The sequence below is a fragment of the Mobula hypostoma genome, chromosome 6, assembly GCF_963921235.1.
Source record: "Mobula hypostoma chromosome 6, sMobHyp1.1, whole genome shotgun sequence".
NCBI lineage: Eukaryota > Metazoa > Chordata > Chondrichthyes > Myliobatiformes > Myliobatidae > Mobula > Mobula hypostoma.
The window spans coordinates 106,629,073-106,656,365 of NC_086102.1; the positions used below are offsets into that span (position 1 = coordinate 106,629,073).

Sequence of the window (27,293 nt, forward strand, 5' to 3'; positions counted from 1 at the left end):
CTTGCATGATCTGCAAACTCGACTTCATCGGAAACTCACCTCTTGTTTCCTAACTCCCTTGAAATTCCATTTATCCAGCACTGTTGTATTTAGACCATATGATATAGGAGCAGAATTAGGCCATTCAGCCCATCAGATGTGCTCTGGCATTCCATTATGGCTGACATTTTTTGTCAACTGCCTTCTCCCTATAAACTTTAACCCAGTTACAAATCAAGAACCTTTCAATTTCTGTCTTAAATACATCCAGTGACTTGGCCTCTGTGGCAACAAATTCTACGGATTAATCATCCCTCTGGCTGAAAAAATTCTTCCTTATCTCAGTTCAAAAGGGACATCCCTCTATTCTGAGGCTGTGCTCTCTGGTTCTCGATTCCCCCAATGCAGAAACATACTCTCCATGTTCACTCTGTCTGTGCCTTTCAGTATCTGGTTGGTTTCAATGAGATCCTCCCCCCACTCACCTTTCGGAACTTCACTGAGACAAACTTGTAGTGTTTTCTCTGTAGCATAGGAGGCTGAGAAGAGATCTATTAATTGGTTTATAAAATTACAAGCAGCATAGACAGTCAGAGTAACACACACACACAATGCTGGAGGAACTCGGCAGGTCAGGCAGCTTCTATTGAGTGGAATAAACAGTCAATATTTCAGGCTAAGACCCTTCATCAGGACTGGAAAGGAAAGGGGAAGAAGCCAGAATAAGGTGGGAGGCAACGGGAAGGAGTACAAGCTAGCAAGTCTGGGTGAACAGATAGTCGAAGAGTTGGAGAGCTGCGATGATCACAGAGAGGGAGCAGCAAGAGAAGGTCTCGCTGAAGTCCCATTGAAGAGAAAGTTTAAGTTTCTTCAGGAGAGGCATACCTCAAAGAGAATTTGTAGTAGAGTAGCAAATCACAAACACAAGAAATTCTGTGGATGCTGGAAATCCAGAGCAACACACACACAAAGTGCTGGAAGAATTCTGCAGATCAGGCAGCATCTATGGAGAATACCAGTTGACGTTTCAGACTGAGACCCTTCATGAGGACTGGAAAGGGAGTCTTTTTCAAAGGGTAGAAATGTCGAGAACTAGAGGATGTGAGAGAGGAACAGATTTAAAAAGGGCCTGAAGGGTGGCTTTTCCATGTACTGCATGTGGAATGAGTTTCCAGAGGAAGTGGTTGAGGCAGGTACAATAGTATAGATCTAGGAGCCCTTGGATAGGTACCTGGGGAGTGTGGCTGAGGAGCACATGGGGCTAATCAGGGCATTGGAACTAGCTGTATGGGCAAGGACTCACTGAGCCAAAGGGCCTGTATCCAGGCTATATTCCTCTATGACTGTAAGAAACAGGACCTTGAGAAGGCCAATCAACCTCTCAAGCCTGCCTTACCATTCAATGGGATGATAGAGACATCATCTTTTCTGTGTCATTCCTCCATAGCCCTTTTCTCTATGAGCTAGTATTGATCTAGTTCCTCTTCAAAGTTCCACCAATGGTCCAACCATAAGACCATAATGCCGTAAGAGTAGAGCCATTTGGCCCATTAAATAGAGGGGCATCCATTTGAAACAGAGATGTGGAGAAATTTCTTTAGCCAGAGGGTGGTGAACTTGTGGAATTTATTACCACAGGCAGCTGTGGAGGCCGGGTCATTGGGCGTATTTAAGGCAGAGCTTGATAGGTTCTTGATTGGAGAATTCCAGGGAATGGGGCTGGGGGAGAGGATCAGTTATGATTGAATGGCAGAGCAGACTCGATGGGCCAAATGGCCTAATTCTGCTCCTATGTCTTATGGTCAAATCTGCACTTTCGATGTAACAAGCCTCCTCACCATTGAGGGCATCTTCAAATGGCGATTGCTTGAAGGTGGCATCCATCATTAAAGGTCCTCACCACATCGGGCCTCTTCTCATTACTACCACCAGGAGGAGGCACAGAAGTCTGAAGACCAACACTCAAAGTTTTGGAAACAGCTTCTTCCCTATCGTCGTCAGCTTTATAAACGGTTCATATCTCCACTACCTCATTATTTTGTTCTTCCTGCACTATTTACTTTTTACATTTTTTTGTATTGCACTGTAAAAACAACAACATTTCACCAGATATGTCAGTGATAATAAAGCTGTTTCTGATTATGTCAGGATACAATGCAGAATCTACGATCTCCAGCGACTCCGCGCAGTTGGATTCAAGTCTACGACCACATTAACACAAGAGATTCTGCAAATGCTGGAAGTGCTCAGTAGATGACGAAGCTTCTATGGAGGGAATGAACAGTCGACGCTTCGGGCCGAAACACCTCATCAGTACAAGTTTGCTGCTGTACACTGTCTCGAAGTACGGATTTGGCCCTGGAAACACCGAACCGTCTACTCTCCATTCCCTCTGACGTCGCAAGGGTTAACCGAGTCTCTGCGCCTGCGCGCGTCCCCTGATCCCGGGCCAGGAGGCGGGGGGGGAGGGAGAGTGGGGACGGAGGGGGCGGGGCAGGTTTCTGGACTTTTCTGCAGTTTTCATTGTTGACGTCGCGCTGAGATCAGAGTTAGCGCATCTGGCAACTGAGGGCGGGAAGGGAGACGAGAAGAGGCGACACTCACAGCAGGTAGGAAGACGGGGGGGATGAGGGACGAGGGACGAGGGACGAGGGACGGGGGACGGGGGACAGGGGACGGGGGAGGCGCCCAGGAGATTGCCCGGTCACCCAGCCAAAGGTTCCAGACGGCGGCAGCTGGTCGTTTGTGGCCGGCTGCGGCGCGCCAGATGGTTACTATGTTGCAGCTACCAGACCCCCTTTCGTCCGATAGATACGTTGTTACCCTCTAGATATCCTCTATGTTACCCGCTTCTCCACTCGGCTACAGGCGCCGCAACATTCTCACATTCGCCCCTCGGGAGCGCGCACGACTCCGCTAGCGCGCTCCCCGCGCCTCTGCTGGGCGCTTGGCGTTCCTTCCATTGACCTGCTTACTCGGGATGAGCGTTCCAGACTTCGCCCGCAAAGCCGTTCGGCCCATGGTGTTTGTCCTAGCTCTGTGGTTGTTGCTTTATGATTGCCACATGCGCCGAGGTACAGTGCAAAGCTTTTGTTTGCGTTCGAGTAGCACATTGAGGTAAAAATGTTAAACGGTGCAGAATATAGTGTTACAGTAAAGTTACAGAGCAAGTGCAGTGCAAATAGACAATAAGGTGTAAGGGGCATAACAAGATCGGCTAGTAGATCAAATGTTCACCTTTAGCGTGTAAGAAGTCCGTTCAAGTGTCACCGAACTGATTCTGCAACCTGTGGGCTCACTTTCAAGGGTTCTACCTCTCATGCACTCAACATTTATTTATTATTTGTTTTCTTTTCTATATTAGCACTATTTGTCATCTTTAGTACATTGTTTGTCTTTGTGTTTAGTTTTTTATTGAATCTATTGTATTTCTTTGTGAATGTATCCAAGAAAATGAATCTCAGGGTGACGTGTATGTACTCTGATAATAGATATACGTTGAACTTTCCTATTCTGCTGTTTTCAAAGTAGCTGTCCTTGAGTCTGGTGTAAGTGCTTCTCAAGTTTCTGTATTTTTTGCCCGATGGGACAGAGGAATCAGAGTTGCTCTGGATTTTCAGCATCTGCAGAATCCCTTGTGTTTCTTTGTGGTGAGCATTGATATTGACTTGACAGAACATCATGTTTTGCTTTTGGACCTCACAGTGTATTGTCATCATTTAAGCTTTATACTCAGTTATATGGGCACCTTCTGCCCTGCTGTTTTAAAGACCACTAACTGGTGGCCTAGTATGATAATGTGGACTCCTGGCCTCACAATCTACCTTGTCATGGCCTTGCAGCTTATAAAAACAAGCAATTCTGCAGATGCTGGAAATCCAGAGCAACTCACACAAATGCTGGAGGAATTCAGCAGATCAGGCAGCATCTATGGAGGGGAATAAACAGTCGCTGCTTTGGGTTGAGATCCTTCATCAGAACTGGACAGGAAGTGGGTAGAAGCTGGAATAAGGTGGGGGAGGGGAATGAGTGTCAGTTTAGAAGGTGATGCTAGGCGGTTGGAGGAGAGGGAATGAAGCTAGGAATGATAGGTGGAAATAGTAAAGGGCTGAAAAGGAGGGAATTGGGTCTTGGCCCAATATGGTTATTCCTCTCCAAGTAAGCAGCCTCACCTGCAGAGTTCCTCCAGCATTTTGTTTGTTTTGCCTTGTACCTTAATGTCTACCAGCACTGCACTCTCTCGGTGACTGTAATACTTTATTCTGTATTCTGTTGTTTTACCTTGTACTGTGTCAATGCACTAATGATCAGTGCAGCATACAAAAAGCTTTTTGCTGCACATCTAAACATGTGAAAATGATAAATCAAGGTACGTTTTACAGTCTGTCCTAATGACTCTTCCAAAGGTGGTTTAGCAGGTTAATTGATCACATGGGTGTAATTAAATGACATGGACAGAAGGGCTGTATTTCTGAATAAAGTAAAACTAAAATGATGACTCTAAAACGTATAAAAATTATATCCACTTATGTGCATATTCAAAATATTATGCAGCAAAGAATCAGATAGAAATGTGTACCATGTTCATTATAGAACTGTAGGTATTATAGGGTTAAGAAACATTGTTGATTGGAGGGACCTTGGGGTTCAAGTCCAGAGTTTCCTATAACTGTGGGACAATATGGTGAAGAAGGTGTATGGTTGGGTACTTGCTACTGGTTTAGACTGAGGCCTGGAGTCAGAGCAATACAGCACGGATACAGGTCCTTCAGCCCAACTACAGAGCCCACCCAGCTGGTCCTAATTAACTGCACCCCTCCATGTACCTATCAAAAAGTTTCTTAAAGTTGGACTGCGTCCCATCAGTGAGTGGAAACACAAGAAGTGGTGATTTCAGTTGCATACATAGCTAAAGATTAAAAAAGGTAGTGATTCACAGCTGTTTTTGGAGTTGTCTGCACCCAGTCAGTGAACAGGATTCATTAGAAATGACTAATAAAATTAAGGCAGGGACAAGTGGAGCGGCCATTGTGTGAGTGTGCCAACGATGAAGTGACTTTGGCTCATCAAGCTGAGGCGAAGTAAGTATCTGGTAAGTTTCTTCTTATTCTTTAATCTCCATTTCTTGTGTCTGTTAGGGCATAGTTAGTTCAGTGAGACTAGCTCCAGGGGTTGTGTTTTGTTCTGTGTGGGAATTCTGGGAGACCTCTGGCCTCTCGGATAACCACATCTGCACCAGATGCACTGAGCCGCTCCTCCTCGGAGAGCTTGTTAAGGAACTGGAGCTGCAGCTCAGTGACCTTCGGCTTATACAGAGATTGAGGAAGTGATAGATAGGAGCTACAGGGAGGTAGTCACTTACATGCAAGAGGCATGTAACTGGGTGACTGACAGGAGAAGAAAGGGAAGGGAGTAGCCAGTGCAGAGTACCCCTGTGGCCATTCCCCTCAGTAATAAGTATACCACTTTGGATACTGTTGAGGAGGACGGCCTTCTGGCGGAGCCACAGCGACTGGGTCTCGGGCCCTGTGGCTCAGAAGAGAAAAGAGGTGAAGAGGATGGCAGGTCTGATAGGCGATTCCATAGTTGGAACAGTAGAGACAAGATTCTGTGGGCAGGATAGAGGCGACTGGATGGTACATTGCCTCTCAGGTGCCAGGGTCAGTGATGTTAGGGATATTTTGGATTGTGTCCAAGACATTCTAAACGGGGAAGGTGAACATTGGTACATATTGGCACCGATGACGTCAGGAAAGAAGAAGAGGTCCTGAAGAGAGAGATTAGGTAGCTAGGTAGGAAGCTAAAAGCAGGTCCTCTTTAAGGCAGAGGTTGATAGATTCTTGCCGCCTCTGTTTCCGAGCCTATTTCTTTGGCAAGTTCTCCCCACCCCACACTGATGACCCCTTCTCCCATCTTCAACCCTCCTCCTCTTCCTGGAGCCCCCCCGCCCTGGTCTTCTCCCTGCTCTGGACTTTTTCATTACCAACTGCCAACAGGACATTAACCGTCTAGACATTAACACTCCTTTCTCCTATTCCAACCTCACTCCTTCCGAACGCTCGGCTCTCCACTCCCTCCGCACTAATCCTAACCTCACCATCAAACCCTCTGATAAGGTAGGTACTGCGGTAGTCTGGCGAACTGTCCTCTACCCTGCTGAGACCCAGCGCCAACTCTCAGACACCTCTTTCTTATCCCTCGAACAGGACCCCATGAAGGAACACCAGTCCGTTGTCTCCCACATCATCACCAACCTTATGAACTCTGGGGATCTCCCATTCACTGCCACCAACCTCATGGTTCCTGCACTTCCCTTTTCTACCTCCTACCCAAAATTCACAAAACTGCTTGTCCAGGTAGGCCCATTGTTTCAGCTTGTTCCTGCCCCACTGAATTCGTACCTGCATACCTTGACTCTATTTTATCACCCCAGTTCAGTCCCTTCTTACCTACATCCATAACACCTCACATGCTCTTGGTCTTTTCAAGGATTTCAGGTTCCCTGGCCCCCAACATCTTATTTGTACTATGGATGTCCAGTCCATATACATCTCCATCCCCAGGAAGGCCTCAAAGCTGTTCGTTTCTTTCTGGACACAGTCCCAACCAGTTCCCCTCCACCACCACTCTCCACCTAACAGAGCTTGTCCTTACTCTAAATAATTTCTTCTCTGGCTCCTCCCACTTCCTTCAAACAAAAGGGTACTTGCATGGGTCCTAGCTATGCCTGCCATTGTGTTGGCTATGTGGAACTGTCTATGTTCCAAGCCTACATTAGTAACCGTCCCGCACTTTTCCTACGCTACATTGATGACTACATTGGTGCTGCTTAATGCACCCGTGGTGAACTCATCGATTTCATTTACTTTGCCTCCATCTTCCACCCAGCCCTCAAATTCACCTGGTCCATTTCCGACACTTCCCTTTCTCGATCTCACTGTCTCGATTTCCGGAGACAGCTTATCCACCAATGTCTATTATAAACCGATGGACTATACCTCGTCCCACCCTGTTACTTGTAAAAACACTATCACCTTCTCTCAATTCCTCTGTCTCTGCCCCATCTGCTCTCAGGATGAGGATTTTCATTCTAGAACAAAGGAGATGTCCTCCTTTTTCAAAGAAAGGGGCTTCCCTTCCTCCACCATCAATGCTGCCCTCAACTGCATCTCTTCCATTTCATGCATGTCTGCTCTTAACCCACCCCCCCGCCACCCTACCAGGGATAGGGTTCCTCTTGTCGTCACCTACCACCCCACCTGCCTCTGCGTCCAGCACATAATTCTCTGAAACTTACGTCACCTCCAACTGGATTCAACCACCAAACACATCTTTCCCTCCCCCCCACCCCCCCCACCTTTCTGCTTTCTGTGAGGCTCGCTCCCTACACGACTCCCTTGTCTATTTGTCCTTCCCCACAGATCTTCTTCTGGCACTTATCTTTGCAAGCAGAACAATTGCTACACCTGCCCCTCCTGTATATCAGTAAGACCCGACATAGATTGGGAGACTGCTTTGCTGAGCATCTATGTTCTGTCTGCCAGAACAAGCGGGATCTCCTAGTGGCTGCCCATTTTAATTCCACTTCCCATTCCCATTCATGATTTATGTCCGTCCATGGCCACTTCCACTGTCGTGATAAGGCCACACTTAGGTTGGAGGAACATCACCTTATATTCTGTTTGGTTAGCTTCCAACCTGATGGCATGAACATCAATTTGTCAAACTTCCAGTAATGCCTCCCCCCCATTTCACCATTTGCCAGCCCCTTTTCCCTCTCTCCTGCCTGCCTATCACCTCCCTCTGGTGCTCCTCCACCCCCTCCCTTTTTTCATTCTTCCATGGCCTTCTGTCCCTTTTACCAATCAACTTCCTAGCTTCTTGCTTCATCCCCCACCCCTCCAAGTTTCACCCATTGCCTGGTGTTTCTCTGTCCCCTCCCCCACCTTTCAAATCTATTCAACAGCACTTTTTCTCCAGTTCTGCTGAAGGATTTTGGTCTGAAATGTCGACTGTGCTTTTTTTCCATAGATGCTGCCCGGCCTGCTGAGTTCCTCCAGCATTTTGTGTGTGTTGATAGATTCTTGATTAGTCAGGGCACGAAGGAATACAGGAAGAAGGCAGGAGGTTGAATCTGAGAAGGAAATGGAGCAGCTATGATGAAATAATGGAGCAGACTTCATGGGCCAAATGGCCTAATTCTGCTCCTATATCTTGTGGCCATAATGGTCTTAAATAAGGCTCTTAGAATCAGTTTTATCATCACTGAAATACACTCAGTGGTCACTTGTTTTAGGTACCTCCTCTACCTAATAAAGTGGCCACTGAGTATGTTCATGATCTTTTCTACGGATGTGCCCGACCTGCTGAGTTCCTCCAGCGTGTTGTGAGCATTGCTTTGACCCCAGCATCTGCAGATTATTTTGTGTTTATGTTCATGATCTTCTGCTCCTGTAGCCCATCCACTTCAAGTTTCGATGTGTTGTGTGTTCAGAGATGCTCTTCTGCACATCACTGTTGTAATGTGTGGTTACTTGAGTTGCTGTCACCTTCCTGTCAGTTTGAACCAGTCTGGCCATTCTCCCCTGATGTCTCTCATTAACCAGGCGCTTTTGTCCACAGAACTGCCAGTTACTGGATACTTCTTGTTTCTCGCATCATTCTCTGAACACTCGGGAGATTGTTGTTCTTAAAAATCCCAGGAAATCAGCAGATTCTGGGATACTTGATCCACCCATTCTGGCACCAACAATCATTCCACAGTCACAGTCACTTAGATCACATTTCTTCTCCATTCTGATGTTTGGTCTGAACAACAACTGAACCTCAACCATATCTGCATGCTTTAATGCATTGCTTGGTGCTACATGATTGGCTGATTAGATATTTTCATTAATGGGCAGGTGTACAGGTGTGCCTGATAAAATGTCCAGAGTGTAATTATTAAATACATAAATATATATTTATGGGGTGTCCAGGGTGGGGTAACACCTCTGGTGCATGGTGTGAAGTTTGTAGTTTTGCAGCAGAAGTCTGGTGCATTATATAATACTAGGACTGCCCTTCTATAAAAGGATTAGATGGGAAGAAACACAAACAAAATGCTGAAGGAACTCAGCAGGTCAGGCAGCATCTATGGAAATGAATAGATGGTCAATATTTCAGGTTGACACCCTTCTTCAGGACTGAGATGGAAGGGGGCAGATGACAGAATAAAAAGGTGGGGTTGAGAGAGGAAAGAAGATAGCTGGAAGGTGATAGGAGAAACCAGGTGGGTGGGAAAGGTCAGGGGTGAGAGAAGAAAGAATCTGATAGGAGAGGAGAAAGGGAAGGAGGAGGGGACCCTGGGGGAAGTAACAGCTAGGTGAGAAGAAATAAAAAGATAGAGTGGGGGTGGAATTTGTTTTCTGGAAGGAGAAATCAATATTCATGCCATCAGGTTGGAGGATACCTGGACAGAATGTAAGGTGTTGCTTCTCCACCATGAAGGTAGGCTCATCTTGGCACTAGAAGGCCGTGGACTGATATATCGCAGTGGAAATCGGAATTAAAATGCTTGCCCACCGGGAAGGCCCACTTGTGGCAGATGGTCCAGGGTACTCAACAAAGCCGTCTCCCAATTTACATCAGGTCTCACCAACGTAGAGGAGGTTACATCAGGAGCACCGGACGCAATAGACGACACCATCAGATTTGCAGGTGAAGTGTTGCCTCACCTGGAAGGAATGTTTGAGGCCCTAAATAGAGGTGAGGTGAGGGTGGAGGTGGATTAATGGTCGTGTAGCACTTGTGCCGTTAGCAGAGGTAAATACTTGGAAGGGAGATTAGTGGGGAGGGACGAATGGACAAGGGACTAGATGGGACAGAGTTTGTCAAATGTGTTCAGGAAAGTTTCCTTAATCAGTATGTAGAAGTCCCTGTGAGAGAGTGTGCAATATTTGATCTCCTGTTGGCCAATAAGACAGGGCAGGTGACAGAAATTTGTGTAGGAGAACAATTTGCATCTAGTGATCATAATGCCATTAGTTTCAAGATAATTGTAGAAAACGATAAGGTTTGGTCCTCAGTTGAGATTCTAAATTGGAGAAAGGTCAATTTTAATGGTATCAGAAAGGATCTGGTAAGTGTGGATTGGGACAGGTTGTTTTCTGGCAAAGATGTACATGGTAAGTGGGAGGCCTTCAAAATGAACTTTTGAAAGTACTGTTGTATGAATTACCTCTTATAACAATAATCAGTGAGGCACAGAGAGATCTGTATTTACGGACAAGTACCTTTATTGTTTAAGCCAACAAGTACGTGAATTCATACACTAAATACCTCGTGTGCACACCCACTAGGTGTGCCTGAGTCTCCTGAATAATCAAAAAATAGCAGAGGTATTATCCGGGCAAAGGAGTCTATGCTGGCCAGGCATTACTCGTAGTCCCGGTTCACTCACCACATGTTTCACGCAGGGTTGCTCATGCTTTTATCTGCGATTGTTATTCTTCGAAGTTACTGCTGCCAGCACACATGAAGCATCCACTTTTATATCCATTCTTTATCAATTCAAATATCGCATTCCAGTGTCATTGGCCACAGGTCATGTGTCTGACCTTTAACACCTTGTTATTGGCTCTGCTCCAAGCCAGCATCCATTTATTGCCCTTTTCCCATCAAGTGACCGTCAATAATTTATGGCTGCTTGTTCTCAATCAGCAATGAACTCAAATCACTCCAGGCAGGCACTAACCTCAATAATCACAAACCTGCATGTTGTATCCAACCATTGAACATCTCACAAATAACTTCTTATTTGGAAATGATCTCCAGTAAGATTACCTGGAGTATCATTGTATCTTTAAAACATTGATCAAGTCAAGCATGTCAAGCTCACAAAATGGGGAATAGTCTGTTCACCAGATGGCAGCCTCTACCCCCAAACTCACGGCAAGAACAAAGACAATTAGACTGTCTGCTTCCACTGTCCTTGATTCTTTTGAATTCACTGATATATAGAATGTAGTTCTTTCTGACCAACCGTACAAAGTATGTATATGCCTGAGAGGGAAATGGATCAGCCATGATGAAATGGCAGGGAAGACTTGATGGGCCGAATGGCCTAATTCTTCTCCTATATCTTGTGGTCTAAAATTGGCTCTCTGGAACATCAGAGTGGTTATCTATACATGGAGCCAAATCAATGGGGGAGACCTTAAATCGGTTATTTGCATCTGTATGTATGTGGGAGATGACACAGTCTATAGAAGTGAGGCAAAGAAGCAGCGAGGTCATGGATCTTATATTGATTACAGAGGAGGAGGTGTTTTTCGTCTTTAGGCCAATTAGGGTGGACAAATCCTATCTCCCTCCATGTGGGAGGCAAGTGCAAAAACAGCAGGGGCCCTAGCAGAGATATTTAAATCATCGTTAACAACTGGTGTGGTACCAGAGGACTGGAGGATAGCTAATGTTGTTTCACTGTTTAAGAAAGGCTCAATGAATAAACCTGGAAATTACAGGCTTGTGAGCCTGACATCAGTAGTGGGAAAGTTATTGGAAGGTATTCTAAAGGACTAAATATGAGTATTTGGATAGGTGTGGACTGATTAGGGATAATCAGCATGGCTTTATGTGTGGTAAGTCATGTCTAACCAATCTTAGAGTTTTTCAAGGAAGTCACCATGAAAGTTGATGAGGGCGAGGCAGTAGATGTTGGCTACATGGACTTCCACAAGGCATTTGACAAGCTACCGCATGAGAGGTTGGTCAGGAAGGTTCATTCACTTGGTCTTCAAGATGAGGTAGTTAACAGGATTAGAATTGGCTTTGTGGGAGAAGCCCGAGAGTGATCGCAGATGGTTGCTTCTCTAACTGGAGGCCTGTGACTAGTGGAGTGCCACAGGGATTGGTGCTGGGTCTGTTGTTGTTTCTCATCCAGATCATTGATATACTTTACAATGTGGTGAACTAGATCAGCAGATTTGCAGATGACACCAAACTTTGGGGTGTAGTGCACAGTGAGGAAGACTATCAAATCTTGCAGTGGGATTTGGACCAGCTGGAAAAATGGGCTAAAATAACAGATGGAATTTAATGCAGACAAGTCTGAGGTGTTGCACTTCTGTAGGACCAACCAGGGGTAGGTCTTATACAGTGAACGATAGGACACTTGAGGACTGTGGTAGAACAAAGGGATCTGGGATTCAGGCCCATAATTCATTGAAAGTGATATCACGGGTAGATAGAGTCGTAAAGAAAGCTTTAGGCACATTGGCCTTCAGAGATCATAGTACTGAGTACAGGAGATGGGACGTTATGTTGAAGTTGTATAAGATGTTGGGTGAGGACTAATTTGGAGTATTGTGTGCAGTTTTGGTCATCGATCTACAGGAAAGATGTAAATAATATTGAAAGAGTACGGAGAAAGTTTACAAGGATGTTGCCAGGACTGGAGCACCTGAGTTAAGAAAGATGAAACAGATTTCAACTTTATTCCCTAGAACACTTCTGGTCAAGATAATGTCTGCATACAACACTCCTTTGGTCAATATCTTCTGGATAGTTCATGAAACTATATATTTCACTTATCTTGAATGTGATTCTGGAACTGTTGGAGCCTGTGAATTGCTGTTTGGAGATTGTTTGGGTGTTCTAGCACTCTGCAGTCTCCGAGAGGATTCCGGGAGGCAGAGGCAGTGTGCGGGAACTTCGTAGGCAGGCTGTGGTACAGGGCGCAAGCCGAGGTTTGACACCATTTCGCTGATTAAAGCAACGAAGGAGATTGAAACATTGAGGCATCATTTGGCCTCATAACTCTGCCCCACCATTTATGAAACTCTATTACCTTCCCCCTAAAAATATTCAAAGACTTTCCTTCACTAATCTTTTGAGGAAGAGAGCTTGGACTAATTACAAAAGATGATGTTGTCCCCCTGCCTTTTTATTCTGGCATCTTCCCCCTTCCTTTCCCGTCCTGATGAAGGATCTTGGGCTGAAACAATGACTGTTTATTCCTCTCCATAGATGCTGCCTGACCTATTGAGTTCCTCTAGCATTTTGTGTGTGTTGCTCAAGATTTCCAGCATCTGCGGAATCACTAATGTGTTAAATCCTCTCTCGATTTTACCTAACTCCAGTGGTCTGTCTAATCTTTCCCTCTCAGGCAAACTATGGATTCCAGGTACTAGTCTGATAAACTTTCTCCAAACCTCCTCTCAGCTGATTTGGTAGAGTGCTGAGTCACAGAGTGGCTAGGTTTCTGGACAAGCAACTATGCTGTGCCCGGAGTTGATGGGCAATGTGACGATGATCAGCGTGACAGGGCTGTGGCCATAAATAGGCTGGTTACCACACACTTGATCCTCAATGCCTGAAAATAGCAGCTCAGGATTCCACTGATTTAACGTTTAAAAATAATAAAATAACATGTAGGACTTTTATGCATAAACAGCCATAAGCGAGTTTTAAAAATGTATTTACTAGAATGTGAGTGTTACTGGTGAGTTCAGCAATTATTGTTCTAAACTCTGTTGTTGTTCATTGTTCGAAATCACTAAATCTGCTGTCACAGTACCAACTGTGGAAAAGTGATGAGGATCACCTTATTTGCCAAATGCATTTCCATGTAATCGGAATTTGCTGTAGTGTATTGGTGCAACATGCAACAATAAACAACGCATTCAGTAATCATAAACAATCACAGAAAAGTAAGGTTAGAGGCTAAAGTACAGATAGGAAATAAAATGTGCATAAATATATCAATACTAGCATGTATTTGCAAAGTAAATAACAAAAATGGCTTTAAAAATGCAAACACGAGGAATTCTGCAGATGCTGGAAATTCAAGCAACACACATCAAAGTTGCTGGTGAACGCAGCAGGCCAGGCAGCATCTCTAGGAAGAGGTACAGTCGACGTTTCAGGCTGAGACCCTTCGTCAGGACTAACTGAAGGAAGAGCTAGTAAGAGATTTGAAAGTGGGAGGGGGAGGGGGAGATCCAAAATGATAGGAGAAGACAGGAGGGGGAGGGATGGAGCCAAGAGCTGGACAGGTGATTGGCAAAAGGGATATGAGAGGATCATGGGACAGGAGGCCCAGGGAGAAAGAAAAGGGGGGGGGAGGTGACCCAGAGGATGGGCAAGGGGTATAGTGAGAGGGACAGAGGGAGAAAAAGGAGAGTGAGAGAAAGAATGTGTGTATATAAATAAATAACGGATGGGGTACAAGGGAGAGGTGGGGCATTAGCGGAAGTTTGAGAAGTAAATGTTCATGCCATCAGGTTGGAGGCTACCCAGATGGAATATAAGGTGTTGTTCCTCCAACCTGAGTGTGGCTTCAACTTTACAGTAGAGGAGGCCGTAGACAGACATATCAGAATGGGAATGGGACGTGGAATTAAAATGTGTGGCCACTGGGAGATCCTGCTTTCTCTGGCGGACAGAGCGTAGGTGTTCAGCGAAATGATCTCCCAGTCTGCGTCGGGTCTCGCTAATATATAGAAGGCCACATCGGGAGCACCGGACGCACCCCACCTCTGTCCCTCTCACTATACCCCTTGCCCATCCTCTGGTTTCCCCCCCTCCCCCTTTTCTTTCTCCCTGGCCTCCTGTCCCATGATCCTCTCATATTCCCTTTGCCAATCAACTGGCCAGCTCTGGGCTCCATCCCTCCCCCTCCTGTCTTCTCCTATCATTTTGGATCTTCCCCCTCCCCCTCCCTCTTTCAAACCTCTCACTAGCTCTTCTTTCAGTTAGTCCTGACGAAGGGTCTCGGCCTGAAACGTCGACTGTATCTCTTCCTAGAGATGCTGCCTGGCCTGCTGCGTTCACCAGCAACTTTGATGTGTGTTGCATAAAAATGGCTTAAAGTATTTCCAGTGCATTGCAATGATGAGGGTGGGTGTAGCTGGAATGGTTGATCAGATTAACTGCCTGGGGAAAGAAATTTCTAAGATAGGGTGAAGTTGCTGTTTTAATAGCCCTATAATGCTTTCCAGAAGGGAGCTTTTGGAAAAGGCAGTTTGCAGTGGCTGGCTTCTGCAATGATTTTCCTTGCTCACTTTTTTTGCACTGGACAGTACATTACTTGCAGTGATGGTAGACTGGAGACAATAACCTTTTGTGCTGACCTTATAGTTTGCTGTAGTTCACATATATCGTGAGAGAATTCACTCCCCACTCAAGTAATTCACACACAAAATGCCACTATCTTTCAGTTCTGAGCATTACTCTGTTGGAGCACTCTCGAGATTACCCCAATATCACCTCTGACAGTGAATGGATCACTGATACTCTGTCGTTGAGGCCACACTTTCAAGGCTGTGAACAGTTTGCTATCACTAAACTAATTGTAAATCATATTATTAGCAGCAGGTACCCCAACCATAGACCTTCATCAACACCCTATCTACCTGTGTTGTACTACAGTTACAGAGTGCTATGAAATTGAACCTGAAGGTCCCTCTGATCATTAACATCCCTTCTTATGAGGATAGGTTGAGTGAGCAAGGGCTTTTCTCTTTGGAAATAAGGAAGCTGAAAGGTGACTTGATAGAGCTATACAAGATGATGAAACATAGATCAAGTGGATAGCCAGAGTCTTTTTCCCAGGGTGAAATGGCTAACCCTGGGGGACACAACTCTAAGGTGATTGGAGGAAAGTATGGGAGGAATGACAAAGTTTTGTTTTACAGAGTGGTGGGTGGGTGGGTGGCAGTAGAGTGACAGTAGAGGCAGATATAGTGGAGATATTTAAGAGACTCGGGTATATGGATGAGAGAAAAATGAAAGGTTATGTGGGAGGGAAGGGTGATTAATCTTACAGTAGGTTGAAAGGTCAGTACAACATTGTGGGTGGAAGGGCCTGTGCTGTACTGTAATTTTCTATATTTTATTTGAATTGCAATTGGCTATTGTATTTAATTGAGAGAAAAGTTCCTTGGGATGCCTTGTGGTCACACAGGATGCTATAGGAATGCAATTATGTCTGATGGAGGAATGTCCGAGCTTTCTCTGTGGGCATTTTGCCTATTTTGCGATGTATCCCAGAGGGAAAGGAGCCCAAGCTGTGTTCTCTACTTGCTAGTTGTCCCGAGGAGACACTGGCACATAGCTTGGGGTTCATTACACTTCCCTTGGGTCCCACACCACCAGTTTCAGGAGCAGTTATTATCTTGCAGCCATCATGTTCCTGTATGATAACTTCACTCACCACAACTCTCAACTGATTCTGTGACCTCCAGACTCACATTCAGGAACTCTACAGCTCATGCTCTCAGTATTATTATTTTTTGTATTTGCAGAATTTTGTCTTTTTTGCACATTGTGTGTTTTTATCAATCTTTGTTTATGTATAGATTTTCTTAAATTGTATTTCTTTATTTTCCTGTAAATGCCTGAAAGAAAATGAATCTCAAGGTAGTATATGGTAATATATATGTACTTTGACAATAAACTTTACTTGGACTTTTTGAATTCCTGAGGAGACTTGCAGAGGGCTGCAGTCACAAACTGCTCTCTGGGTGTCCTGGAATTTGAGTTGAGCTCTTTCAAATTTCTGATATAAAAGCAACTGCAGCAAGCTTTATCAAGTCGTTGGATGTATTTTACTGAAGGTTGATGGGTTCTTGATTAGTAAGGGTGTCAGAGGTTACAGTGAGAAGGCAGGAGAATGGGGTTGAGAGGGATAATAAATCAGCCATGGTGGAATGGCAGAGAAGACTTGATAGACCAAATGGTCTAATTCTGCTCCTACGTCTCCACTGGAAAGTGTCATGGTGAGGTAGGCATCTCAACACGTTTTCTCAAAGAGGCACATTTTTGGAAGCAATGTAGGGGGAAGGGTTTTGCGAGGGTATTAAAGAACATAGAACCAGGCAGGTGAAGCCAAGGTCACCATTGTGCATTGGTGTAACACAGGAGATCATTAGAATCTGAATCTGGTTTATGATCACTGACGTATGTTTTGTGGCAACTGCACAGTGCATTACATAAAATTTACTGTAAATTACACTAAGATTATATTAACAATAGTACAAAGAGAGCAGAATAGTGAGGTTTATGGGGTCATGAGCCATTCAGAAATCTGATGGTGGAGGGGAAAAAGCTGTTCCTAAGACATTGAGTGCTCATCTTCAGGGTCCTGTACCTCCTCCATGATGGTAATAATGAGAAGAACTGAACTGAATTGACTTTATTATCTACATCTTTCATATACGTGAGTAAAAATGTTTACGCTACGTTGTCTAAATGTGCAATGTATGGTGATTTATTAAAAATGGTATGTACAATAATATAACATAGAAATACAGTTGTGTCGACATGAATTAATTAGTCTGATGGCCTGGTGGAAGAAGCTGTCCTGGAGCCTGTTGGTCTTGGCTTTTATGCTGTGGTACCGTTTCCCGAATGGCAGCAGCTGGAACAGTTTGTGGCTGGGGTGGCTCAGGTCCCCATGATCCTTCGAGCCTTTTTTACAGACCTGTCTTTTTAAATGTCCTGAATAGTGGTAAGTTCACACACACCTACAGATGCGCTGGGCTGTCCGCACCACTCTCTGCAGGGTCCTGTGAATGAGTGAAATACAGTTCCCTTACCAGGCAGTGATGCAGCCAGTCAGGATGCTCTTCATTGTACCCATGTAGAAAATCTGTAGGGTTTGGGGGCTCACACCAAACAAGGGCACGACCTGGATGGTGAGGGTCCTTCATGATGGGTGGTGCTTTCTTGAGGCATTGCCTTTTGAAGATGCTCATGATGGAGTTGACTGAGTTTACAACCCACTGTAGCTTTTACCCATTCTAAGGTGGTAAATTGGAGTAGACATTGGCTCGATGGAAGAAGCCAGAGAGTGGTGGTAGAGAATTGCTTCTCAGAGTGGAGGCCTGTGACTAGTGGTATGCCACAAGGATCAGTGCTGGGTCCATTGTTATTTGTCATCTATATCAATGATCTGGATGATAATGTGGTAAACTGGATCAGCAAGTTTGCTGATGATACAAAGATTGGAGGTGTAATGGACAGTGAGGAAGGTTTTCAAAGCTTGCAGAGGGATTTGGACCAGCTGGAAAAATGGGCTGAAAAATGGCAGATGGAGTTTAATACAGATAAGTGTGAGGTATTGCACTTTGGAAGGACAAACCAAGATAGAACATACAGGGTTAATGGTAAGGCACTGAGTGCAGTAGAACAGAGGGATCTGGGAATACAGATACAAAATTCCCTAAAAATGGTGTCACAGGTAGATAGGGTCGTAAAGAGCGCTTTTGGTACATTGGCCTTTATTAATCAAAGTGTTGAGTATAAGAGCTGGAATGTTATGATGAAGTTGTTTAAGGCATTGGTGAGGCCGAATCTGGAGTATTGTGTTCGGTTTTGGTCACCAAGTTACAGGAAGGATATTAATAAGGTTGAAAGAGTGCAGAGAAGGTTTACAAGGATGTTGCCGGGACTTGAAAAACTCAGTTACAGAGAAAGGTTGAATAGGTTAGGACTTTATTCCCTGGAGCATAGAAGAATGAGGGGAGATTTGATGGAGGTATATAAAATTATGATGAGTATAGATAGAGTGAATGCAAGCAGGCTTTTTCCACTGAGGCAAGGGGAGAAAAAAACCAGAGGACATGGGTTAAGGTGAAGGGGGAAAAGTTTAAAGGGAACATTAGGGGGGGGCTTCACACAGAGAGTGGTGAGAGTGTGGAATGAGCTGCCAGACAAGGTGGTAAATGCGGGTTCTTTTTTAACATTTAAGAATAAATTGGACAGATACATGGATGGGAGGTGTATGGAGGGATTTGGTCCGTGTGCAGGTCAGTGGGACTAGGTAGAAAATGATTGGGCACAGCCAAGAAGGGCCAAAAGGCCTGTTTCTGTGCTGTAGTTTTTCTATGGTTTCTATTCATTGACATCTCTGTAGCAAATGGTAATGTAACCAGTCAGAATGCTCTCCATGGTACAGCTGTAGAAATGCGCTAGTCTTTGACTATCCAAATCCCCTTAAACTCTAAAGAATTATAGCTGCTGGCACGCCTTCTTTGTAATTTCAAATCATTGCAACACAGAAGAAAGCCAGGTGACCTAACTTATTGTTGATCAGGGTGTTCTTGCTTTCATTGGTTAGGACAACAAATACAGGCGTTCGGGCATCATGTTACAACCGTATAATACATTGGTGAGACTTCTCTTGGACTATTGCGTGCAGTGTTGGCCACCAGCTATAGGAAGAACGTCATTATGCTGGAAAGGGCACAGAAAAGATTAACAAGGATATTATCAGGGCCCTTGATTCTGTTGTCCATTTGTCCCTCCCCACTAATCTTCCTCTTGGCACGTATCGCTGCAAGTGACAGAAATGCTACACCTGCCCGTTCACCTTCTCGCTCACCTCCATTCACCATGCTGGAAAATTCAGCAAGTCAAGCAGCACCTATGGAAGGGAATACACTCAATGTTTTGGGTTGAGACCCTTCATCATCAACTCTTTAGCTTTTCCACCTAATACCTCCCAGCTTTTAACTACAGTCCCTCCTCACCTGGTCTCACCTGTCAGCTAATATTCCTCCTCCTCACCCCACCTGCTTATTTTGACATCTTCCCCCCCTTTTCAGTCCTGATGAAGGGTCTCAGCTTGAAACGTCAACTGTTTATTCCCCTCTGTAAATGCTGCCTGACCTGCCGAGCTCCTCCAGCATTCTGTGTGTGTGTGTGTGTTGCTCATAGATAGGGTCGTAGTCTTTTCCCCAGATTGGCGAATTTAAAGCTAGGAGGCATGGAATTAAAGGAAAAGAGGGAAAAATTTAAAGGAGACCTGAGCAACAAGTTTTTTGGTTGGTTTATGGCACTAGAGGAATTACAATGACAATATTTGAAAGACATTTAGACAGGCATGTGGATAGGAAAGGTTTAAAGAAAAGATCAGCTTTATTTGTCACATGCACATGGAAGCATATAGTGAAATCGTGGTTTGTCATAGTTTGCATTGTGCTGGGGACAGCCTACAAGAGTTGCCATGCTTGTAGCGCCATAGAATACCCATAGCTTACTAACCCTGACCTGTACATCATTGGAATGTGTGAGGAAACCTTTCTGGTCACGTGTGTAACCCATGCTGGAGAACGTGTGAATTCCTTACAGACCGCGGTCAATTGGGAATTGAACCCCAATCAGTTTATAGGCTAAACAAAAGCAAATGGACCAAGTTGAGTTATTGCAGCTTGGTCGGCAAGCATGAGCTGGCTAAGGACCTGTTTCTGTCCTGTGCAATAACATGAATCTGGCCTGATTCGACAATCCCCATGGTCTGAGAGATCCAGATCATAATCACCCTGCATAAAAATGGCTTTTCCTGTACGTTGTGTCTGTATTGTTGAATCTGGGGGCAATGTCTAAATGAGAACAGTTTTCCTCCATCCTATCTGCTGCATCTTTGTTAAGCTTGGAACAGGAGAATGAGTTTGGCACTGGAGGAGATGGGAATGAAATGAGACAATAGAGGGGTTTGAGAATCAGAATGAAGATTGAATTGTTATGAGTTCCTGGGTGTCAACATATCTGAAGATCAAACCTGGGCCCAACATATTAATGCAATTATGAATAAGGCATGCAGCAGTTACAATTCATTAGGCGTTTGAGGAGATTTGGTGTATCACCAAAGACTTGAGCAAATTTCTATAGATATCCAATGGGGAGCATTGTTAACTAGTTGCATCTCAGCCTGATGTGGAGGTGTCACTGCACAGGATCGAAAAAAGTCACAGAGGGTTGTAGACTGCCCTCTTCGCCATTGAGGACATCAAAACACAATGCCTCAAAAATGTGGCATCTGTCATTCAGGACCTGCACTACCCAGGACACGCCCTCTTATTTCTACCATCATGGAGGGGGTCCAGAAGCCTGGAAACCCACACTCAACACACTCAGCATTTTGCTGTCTCCGAGAAGATTCTTGGCTCTGAGCCTGAGTCCTTGAGGTGAAGAAACTTCGAGACAGGACGTGTGCTACAGATTAACTCCATTTCACCAATTATAACAATGAGAAAGATTGAAGCATTGAGGCGATTGTGGAAGGTGAACAAGTGTTCAATTTGGTCCCTCTGCTGCTAAAGGAACCTATGTGGCCCATTGCTGTGCTGGAGGGTAGACCTCTGTACTGGAGCCATGTCTCTTTCAATGATGTTACCAAGGTTCTGTGTTTATGAATCTGGACTATGGCTATGGACTTTTTCAGTCTTGTGTTTTTTATATAGTGTAGTGTTTCCCATTCTTTCTCATTGCTTTTGTGTGTGGGGGGAGAGGAGGGTTTGGAGGTCAATATTCTTGTTGCACTTTTGTTAGTTTTCTTGTGTGGGGGAAGGGGTTTGGGGAATGATCTTGTTTGAGCGAGGGAAGGGGATTTGGGGGCTGATAATTTTGTCCGGGGGAGGGTGGCTGATGATCATGTTGCCATTTTTTTTTGTGTTGGGGGGTGAGTTTGCTGTTTCTCTTTGAAAACCCTGTACATGTATTTTCTTGTGTAACAGAGTGTTTTTTTTCTCTCGCTATTTTGGATGTATGTTCTGCACCTTGGCCCCAGTTGAAGGCTGTCTCATTTGACTGTATCCATGTATGATTTGAATGATAATTAAACTTGATTTAATTTGGTTTGGTTTTCTCTGTTTCATGGCTGGCTATCTGGAGGAGAAGAAGAATCTCAGAGTTGTATTTATTTATTATCATACATACTTTGATAATAAATGAACTTTTTTGGAACGGCTTCTTCCCCCGCCATCAGATTTCTGAAAGAACTGTAAACCCAGGAGCACATATAGGAAGGAGATAACTTCACTCGCCCCAACACTGAACTGTTCCCACAACCTATGGACTCACTTTCAAGGACTTTTCATTTCCTATTATAGATATTTATCATTCATTTATAGATTTATTTTTTTCTTTGTATTTACTGTGAATGCCCACAAGAAAATAAATTGTGGGGTTGTTTTTGGTGATGTGAATGTACTTTGATAATAAATTTACTTTGAACTTCCCCTATTTTTTCGCTGTTTTTGCACTACTTATTTAACATATATATATATTTCTATTTCTTATTCTAATTTACAGTCTATTTTATGTATTGTAAGCGACTGCTGCTGCAGAACATCAAATTTCATGTCAGTGATAAAAAACCTGATTCTGGTTCCGTTGATCTGATGTGTTGCTTTTATTTCTCAGCAGCGAGACAGCTGTAGAGGAGGAAATGGTGGATTACTATAATACTTTGGGAATCTCTCGCAATTCCTCTCAAGAAGACATCAAGAAAGCGTAAGTGTGAGCATTATCTCCCTCCTCAGATGTTGTACTGATCATATCTGGCAGTGCAGATGTTCCTGAAATGCATGTGATAACAGTGTGTTTCTGCTGATGCACTGGGAGGCTTTTAACCTGTTCTGCCATCACTTGGAATCATCTGTTACCTCACTGCATATACACAATTTTTTCACATAACAATCTATATTATAAGAGTCATAGAACACTGCAGCACAGAAACACTTACTTTGGCCCATCAAGTCCATACAGAACTATTATTCTGCCTAGTCCCATTGACCAGCACCTGGACAATAGTTATCTGAACTTCTCTTAAAAGTTGCAAATAAGTCCCCATCCACACTTCCACCAGCAGCTCATTCCACACTCTTACCACCCTCCGAGTGAAGAAATTGCCCCTCAGATTTCCCTGAAATATTTTGCCTTTCATCCTTAATACACGACCTGTAGTACTAGTCTCACCCAACCTCAGTGTAAAATGCCTGCTTGTATTTACCCTGTCTACAACCCTCATAATTTTGTATACCTCTATCAAATCTTCCCTCAATCTCCTGCACTCCAGGGAATAAAGTCCTAACATGTTCAATCTATAACTCAGGTCCTTGAGTCCTGCAACGTCCTTGTAAATTTTCTCTGTACTCTTTCAATCTTATTTACATCTTTTCTGTAGGTTGGTGACTGAAACTGCACACAATACTCCACATTAGACCTCACCAATGTCTTATACAACTTTAACATAACATCCCACCTTTTGTACTCAAATACTTTGATTTATGAAGAACAATGTGCCAAAGGCTCATTTTATGACCCATTCTACCTGTGAGACCACTTTCATGAATTATAGATCTGTATTCCCAGTATTGATCTATTTTAGGTTAACAATTGGCCCTTGCTCTATTTACCACACTTTCCTGGTGGTCAGATGATCCATTGCTAATGTAGGTGTTTGTTGGATCATAGTGATCAGTCTCCATTGCTGAGTCCACACTGGACTTAAACATGAAGTGAGGACTCTCCAATAGAGCAAAGTTACATTGTAAACCAGTCAGAAGATGTTTGTTCCTTCTTAGCATGTTCCACTTTGATTCAAGTAGATCTTGTGTTGCAAGACGTTGATTTGAGTGAATGGGTATTGTCTCCACTCCCTGTTACATTGACCATTCACAAAATAAATCATAAGGCAGATGGCATACTGTTCTGTGCTGTGTGCTTAACTTTGTGTTTGGCTCAGTTTATACTTGTGACTATGAGGCTAGGCACTGCTCCAATTCCATATTTAAGTTTGCTGATGACACAACCCTCATTGGCCGAATCAAAAGTGGCGATGAATTAACAGACAGGAGAGGGATTGAAAATCTGGCTGAGTGCTGCCGGAACAACAACCTCTCACTCAATGTCCGCGAGACCAAGGAGTTGATTATTGACTATAGGAGGAGGAAACTAGAGGTCCATGAGCCAGTCCTCATTGAGGGATCAGAGGCAGAGGGGAGGTCAGCAACTTTAAATTCATGTGTTATCATTTCAGAGGATCTTCCCTGGGCCCAGCACACAAGTGCAACTTGAACTTTCTGAATCTATACTCAGTGACCAAGTTCCCATGGAGCTCTTGGGTAGACAATTGCACAGATTCATCAACCTCAAAAATGATAAAATATCTCCCTAGCTCTGTCCTGAATGACCAACCTCTTATTTTGAGGATGTGGTTCTGGACACCCCAGTTCAGGAAGCATTAACGCCATCCACTCTGCACATTCCAATGGGACTGCACCAGATGCTGAGGCTTTATAGGGCATTGGTCAGACCGCATTTGAAAATTGAAAGTTCGAAGTAAAGTTATTGTCAAAGTACATGTATGTCACCATACATAACCCAGAGACTCATTTTCTTGTGGGCATTTACAGTAAGTACAAAGGAAAATAATAGAATCAATGAAAGACTGCCCCCACAGAACAGTCAAATACAACAAACTGCACAAATACAAAAAAAAATTAAAAACAAAATAATAATGATAAATAAAGAAGCAATAAATATCAAATATTAGATGGAGTCCTATAAAGTGAGTATGTGGGAATATTTCAGTGTTGGGGTGAGTGAACTTATCCCCTTTAGTTCAAAAGCCTGATGGTTGGGGAGCAATAACTGTTCCTGTATCTGGTGGTAGCAGCGCGAAGAGAGCAGGACCAGGCTGGTGGAGGTCCTTGATGTCGGAAGCTGTTTTCCTGTGTTTTCAGTGTTGCAGTAGATTTGGAGTATCCTGAGCAGTTTTGGGGCCCCGTATCTAAGAAAGGATATTCTGGCAATGGAGAGGGTCCAAGGAGGTTTATGAAAATGATCCTGACAATGAAAGGGTTAACATGAGGAACGTTTGATAGCTCTGGGCCTGCACTCGCTGGAGTTTAGAAGAATGAGGAATCCCACTGAAATCTTTCAAATATTGAAAGGCCTGGGTAGAGTGAATGTGGAGAGTTTGTTTCCTGTAGCAGGAGAATCTAGGACCAGAAGGTACAACGTCAGAACAGAAGGACAGAGATGAGAAGGAATTTCTTTAGCCAGAGAATGCTGAATCTGGGGAATTCATTATCAGTGGGTATATTTAAAGTGGAGGTTGATAGATTCTTGATTATTAGGGGTGTCAAAGGTTATGGAGAGAAGGCAGGAGAATGGGGTTGAGAGGGATAATAAATCAACCATAATCAACCAGTCAGAACAGACTTGAAAGCCTGAATGGCCTAATTCTGTCCTATGTCTTATGATGTTATGGTTTTATGATCCTTCTAGGATCTAGCAAGTGGGCAGCATAGTGTCTGTGTGTGTGTGTCTTGTTTTATGGCGGTTTTGGGCAGCATGGTGGCATAGTGGTTAGCGCAATCACTTTACAACGCCAGTGATTACTGACCGGTGTTTGATTCGCACTGTTGTCTATAAGGAGTTTTTAGCATTCTCCCCATGACTGCATGGGTTTCCTCTGGGTGCTCTGGTTTCCTCCCACATTCCAAAGATGTACAGATTAGGATTAGTAAATTGTGGGTGTGCTATGTTGGTGCTGGAAGCCTGGCAACATTTGAGGACTGGCCCCGGCATAAACTCCGACTCTGTTGGTCATTAACGCAAGTGAAGCATTTCACTGTATGTTTCAATGTACAGTACATGTGACACGTAAAGCTAATCCTTAGTCTTTAATCTTTTGTCCTCTGAGGCTTTAAAAGATGAAAATCTGTTGTCCTTTATCAGTCTGGCACATATGGTTTTATGGTCTTATTTCTAGAGACACTAGGAGTGGAGAAGTGGCAGGATCTAAAAGTTGTTGGTCTGGAAGAAGGTAGAGTTGTTGAGGGGGAGCTTGCAGATGGATTGTAAAGTTGAGGTGTCCATTTTGTGACTGGCTGGGCAGTGGAAAAGCTGGGGAATGAAGCGGGTAGATCTGTTGATGAATAGAATGTGATATTCGATGGGCTCCTCAAGGCTTTGACCATAACAATCCATGGTGAGTTGATGTTATCTTTAAAACATAGAGCAGTACAGCACAGCAAGGCCCCTTTGGCCCACACTGATGTGCCAAACCAATTAAATTAGCCATCAAATGGCCAACTAAACTAATCTCTTCTGCCAACATAGTGTCCACATCCTTCCATTTTCCTCACATTCATGTGCCTATCTAAACGTCCCTTAAAAGTCTTTAATGTGTCTGCCTCTGCCTCCACCCCAGGCAGCACATTCCAGGCCCTACCACTCTGTGAGGGGGGTGGGGGAATGAAACTTGCCTTTTACACCTCCTTTGAGATGACCTCTCTCACCTCAATTGCATCCCCTCTGGTATTAGACATTTCATCCCTGGGAAAAAGATACTGTCGGTCTACTCTATCTATGCCAAACATAATCTTGTAAACCTCTATCAGATCTCCCCTCAGCCTCCAGCACTCCAGAGAAAACAACCCACTTTTGTCTAACCTCTCATTATAACACATGTCCTCTAATCCAGGTATCCTGGTAAATCTCTTCTGCACCCTTTGCAAAGCCTCGATATCCTTCCTTTAATGAAGTGACTAGAACTGTATGCAATACTCCAGATACGGCCTAAATAGAATTTTATATATCTTTCTCTTTCCACTTCAGATACCGGAAACTGGCACTACAATGGCACCCTGACAAGAACCCAGACAATAAGGAATTTGCAGAGCAGAAGTTTAAGGAAATTGCAGAGGCTTACGAAGTGCTATCAGACAGTAAGTTGGCATCAGGGGTTATTTCGGTGAAACCTACTGAATATTGAAAGGCCTAGGTAGAGTGGATGTGGAAAGGATGTTTCCTATATTGGGTGAGTCTAGGGCTAGAGGGCAAAGGATCAGAATAGAAGGACGTCCATTTAGAACAGGATGAGGAGGAATTTCTTTAGCCAAAGGCTGATGAATCTGTGGAATTCATTGCCCCAGATGGCTGTGGAGACCAAATCATTTGGTATATTTAAAGTGGCGGCTGAAAGTTTCTTGATTAGTGAGTGCACCAAAGGTTCCAGGGAGAAGGCAGGAGAATGCAGTTGAGAGGGATAATAAACCAGGAACGGTGGAGTAGATTCGATGGACTAAATGGCCCAATTCTGCTCTTGTGTTTTATGGCCTTTTATAGGCTGCAAACAGTTTAATGAGTTTCTTATTGTAAGGAAAAGGGAGGCACTTCAGAAGCATCTTAGGGAGTTGTGCACCTCGTTAGGCTATTTAGCCCACTGAAGATGTCCTGGCTCTTTGCAGGGACTGTTGTGATAAGTACCTTGTGCCCTTAGAAATTATTGTACACTGAGCTATTTCATGAAAAATGGAGGGCTTTCTGAGAGGGAAGGGTGATGTTGATCTTAGAATAAGTCTAAAGGGCGGCTCAACATTGTTGGCTGAGGGGTCTGTACTGTGCTATACTGTTCTATGTTTATGTTCTATGAAAAAGTCAGCCAGAAATTCTCTTGTGAACTTTGCTAGCTTTATGGTTAAAATAGCAGATAGTGTAACTTCATGCCTTGAAGCTTTCATTATCCGGGAGAATTT

At 44.1% G+C, this 27,293-nt stretch overlaps 1 protein-coding gene across 5 annotated transcripts in view; it reads left to right on the forward strand.

The window, feature by feature from the left end:
- Window positions 1-2,459: 2,459 nt before the first annotated feature.
- The window catches only part of dnajb2 (DnaJ heat shock protein family (Hsp40) member B2), a 98,163-nt gene continuing 73,329 nt past the window's right edge, over window positions 2,460-27,293 (forward strand). For 4 of the 5 annotated variants that reach the window (XR_010018383.1, XM_063051382.1, XM_063051381.1 and 1 more), the window contains exons 1-3: window positions 2,460-2,588; window positions 22,168-22,257; window positions 26,374-26,483. Coding sequence is in view for 4 of the 5 variants with exons in the window: in XM_063051382.1 (XP_062907452.1) it covers window positions 22,193-22,257; window positions 26,374-26,483 (175 nt within the window). In the remaining variant the exon portion in view is untranslated. The remainder of the gene's footprint in view (window positions 2,589-22,167; window positions 22,258-26,373; window positions 26,484-27,293) is intronic. The other variant, XM_063051380.1, reaches the window with a different exon arrangement.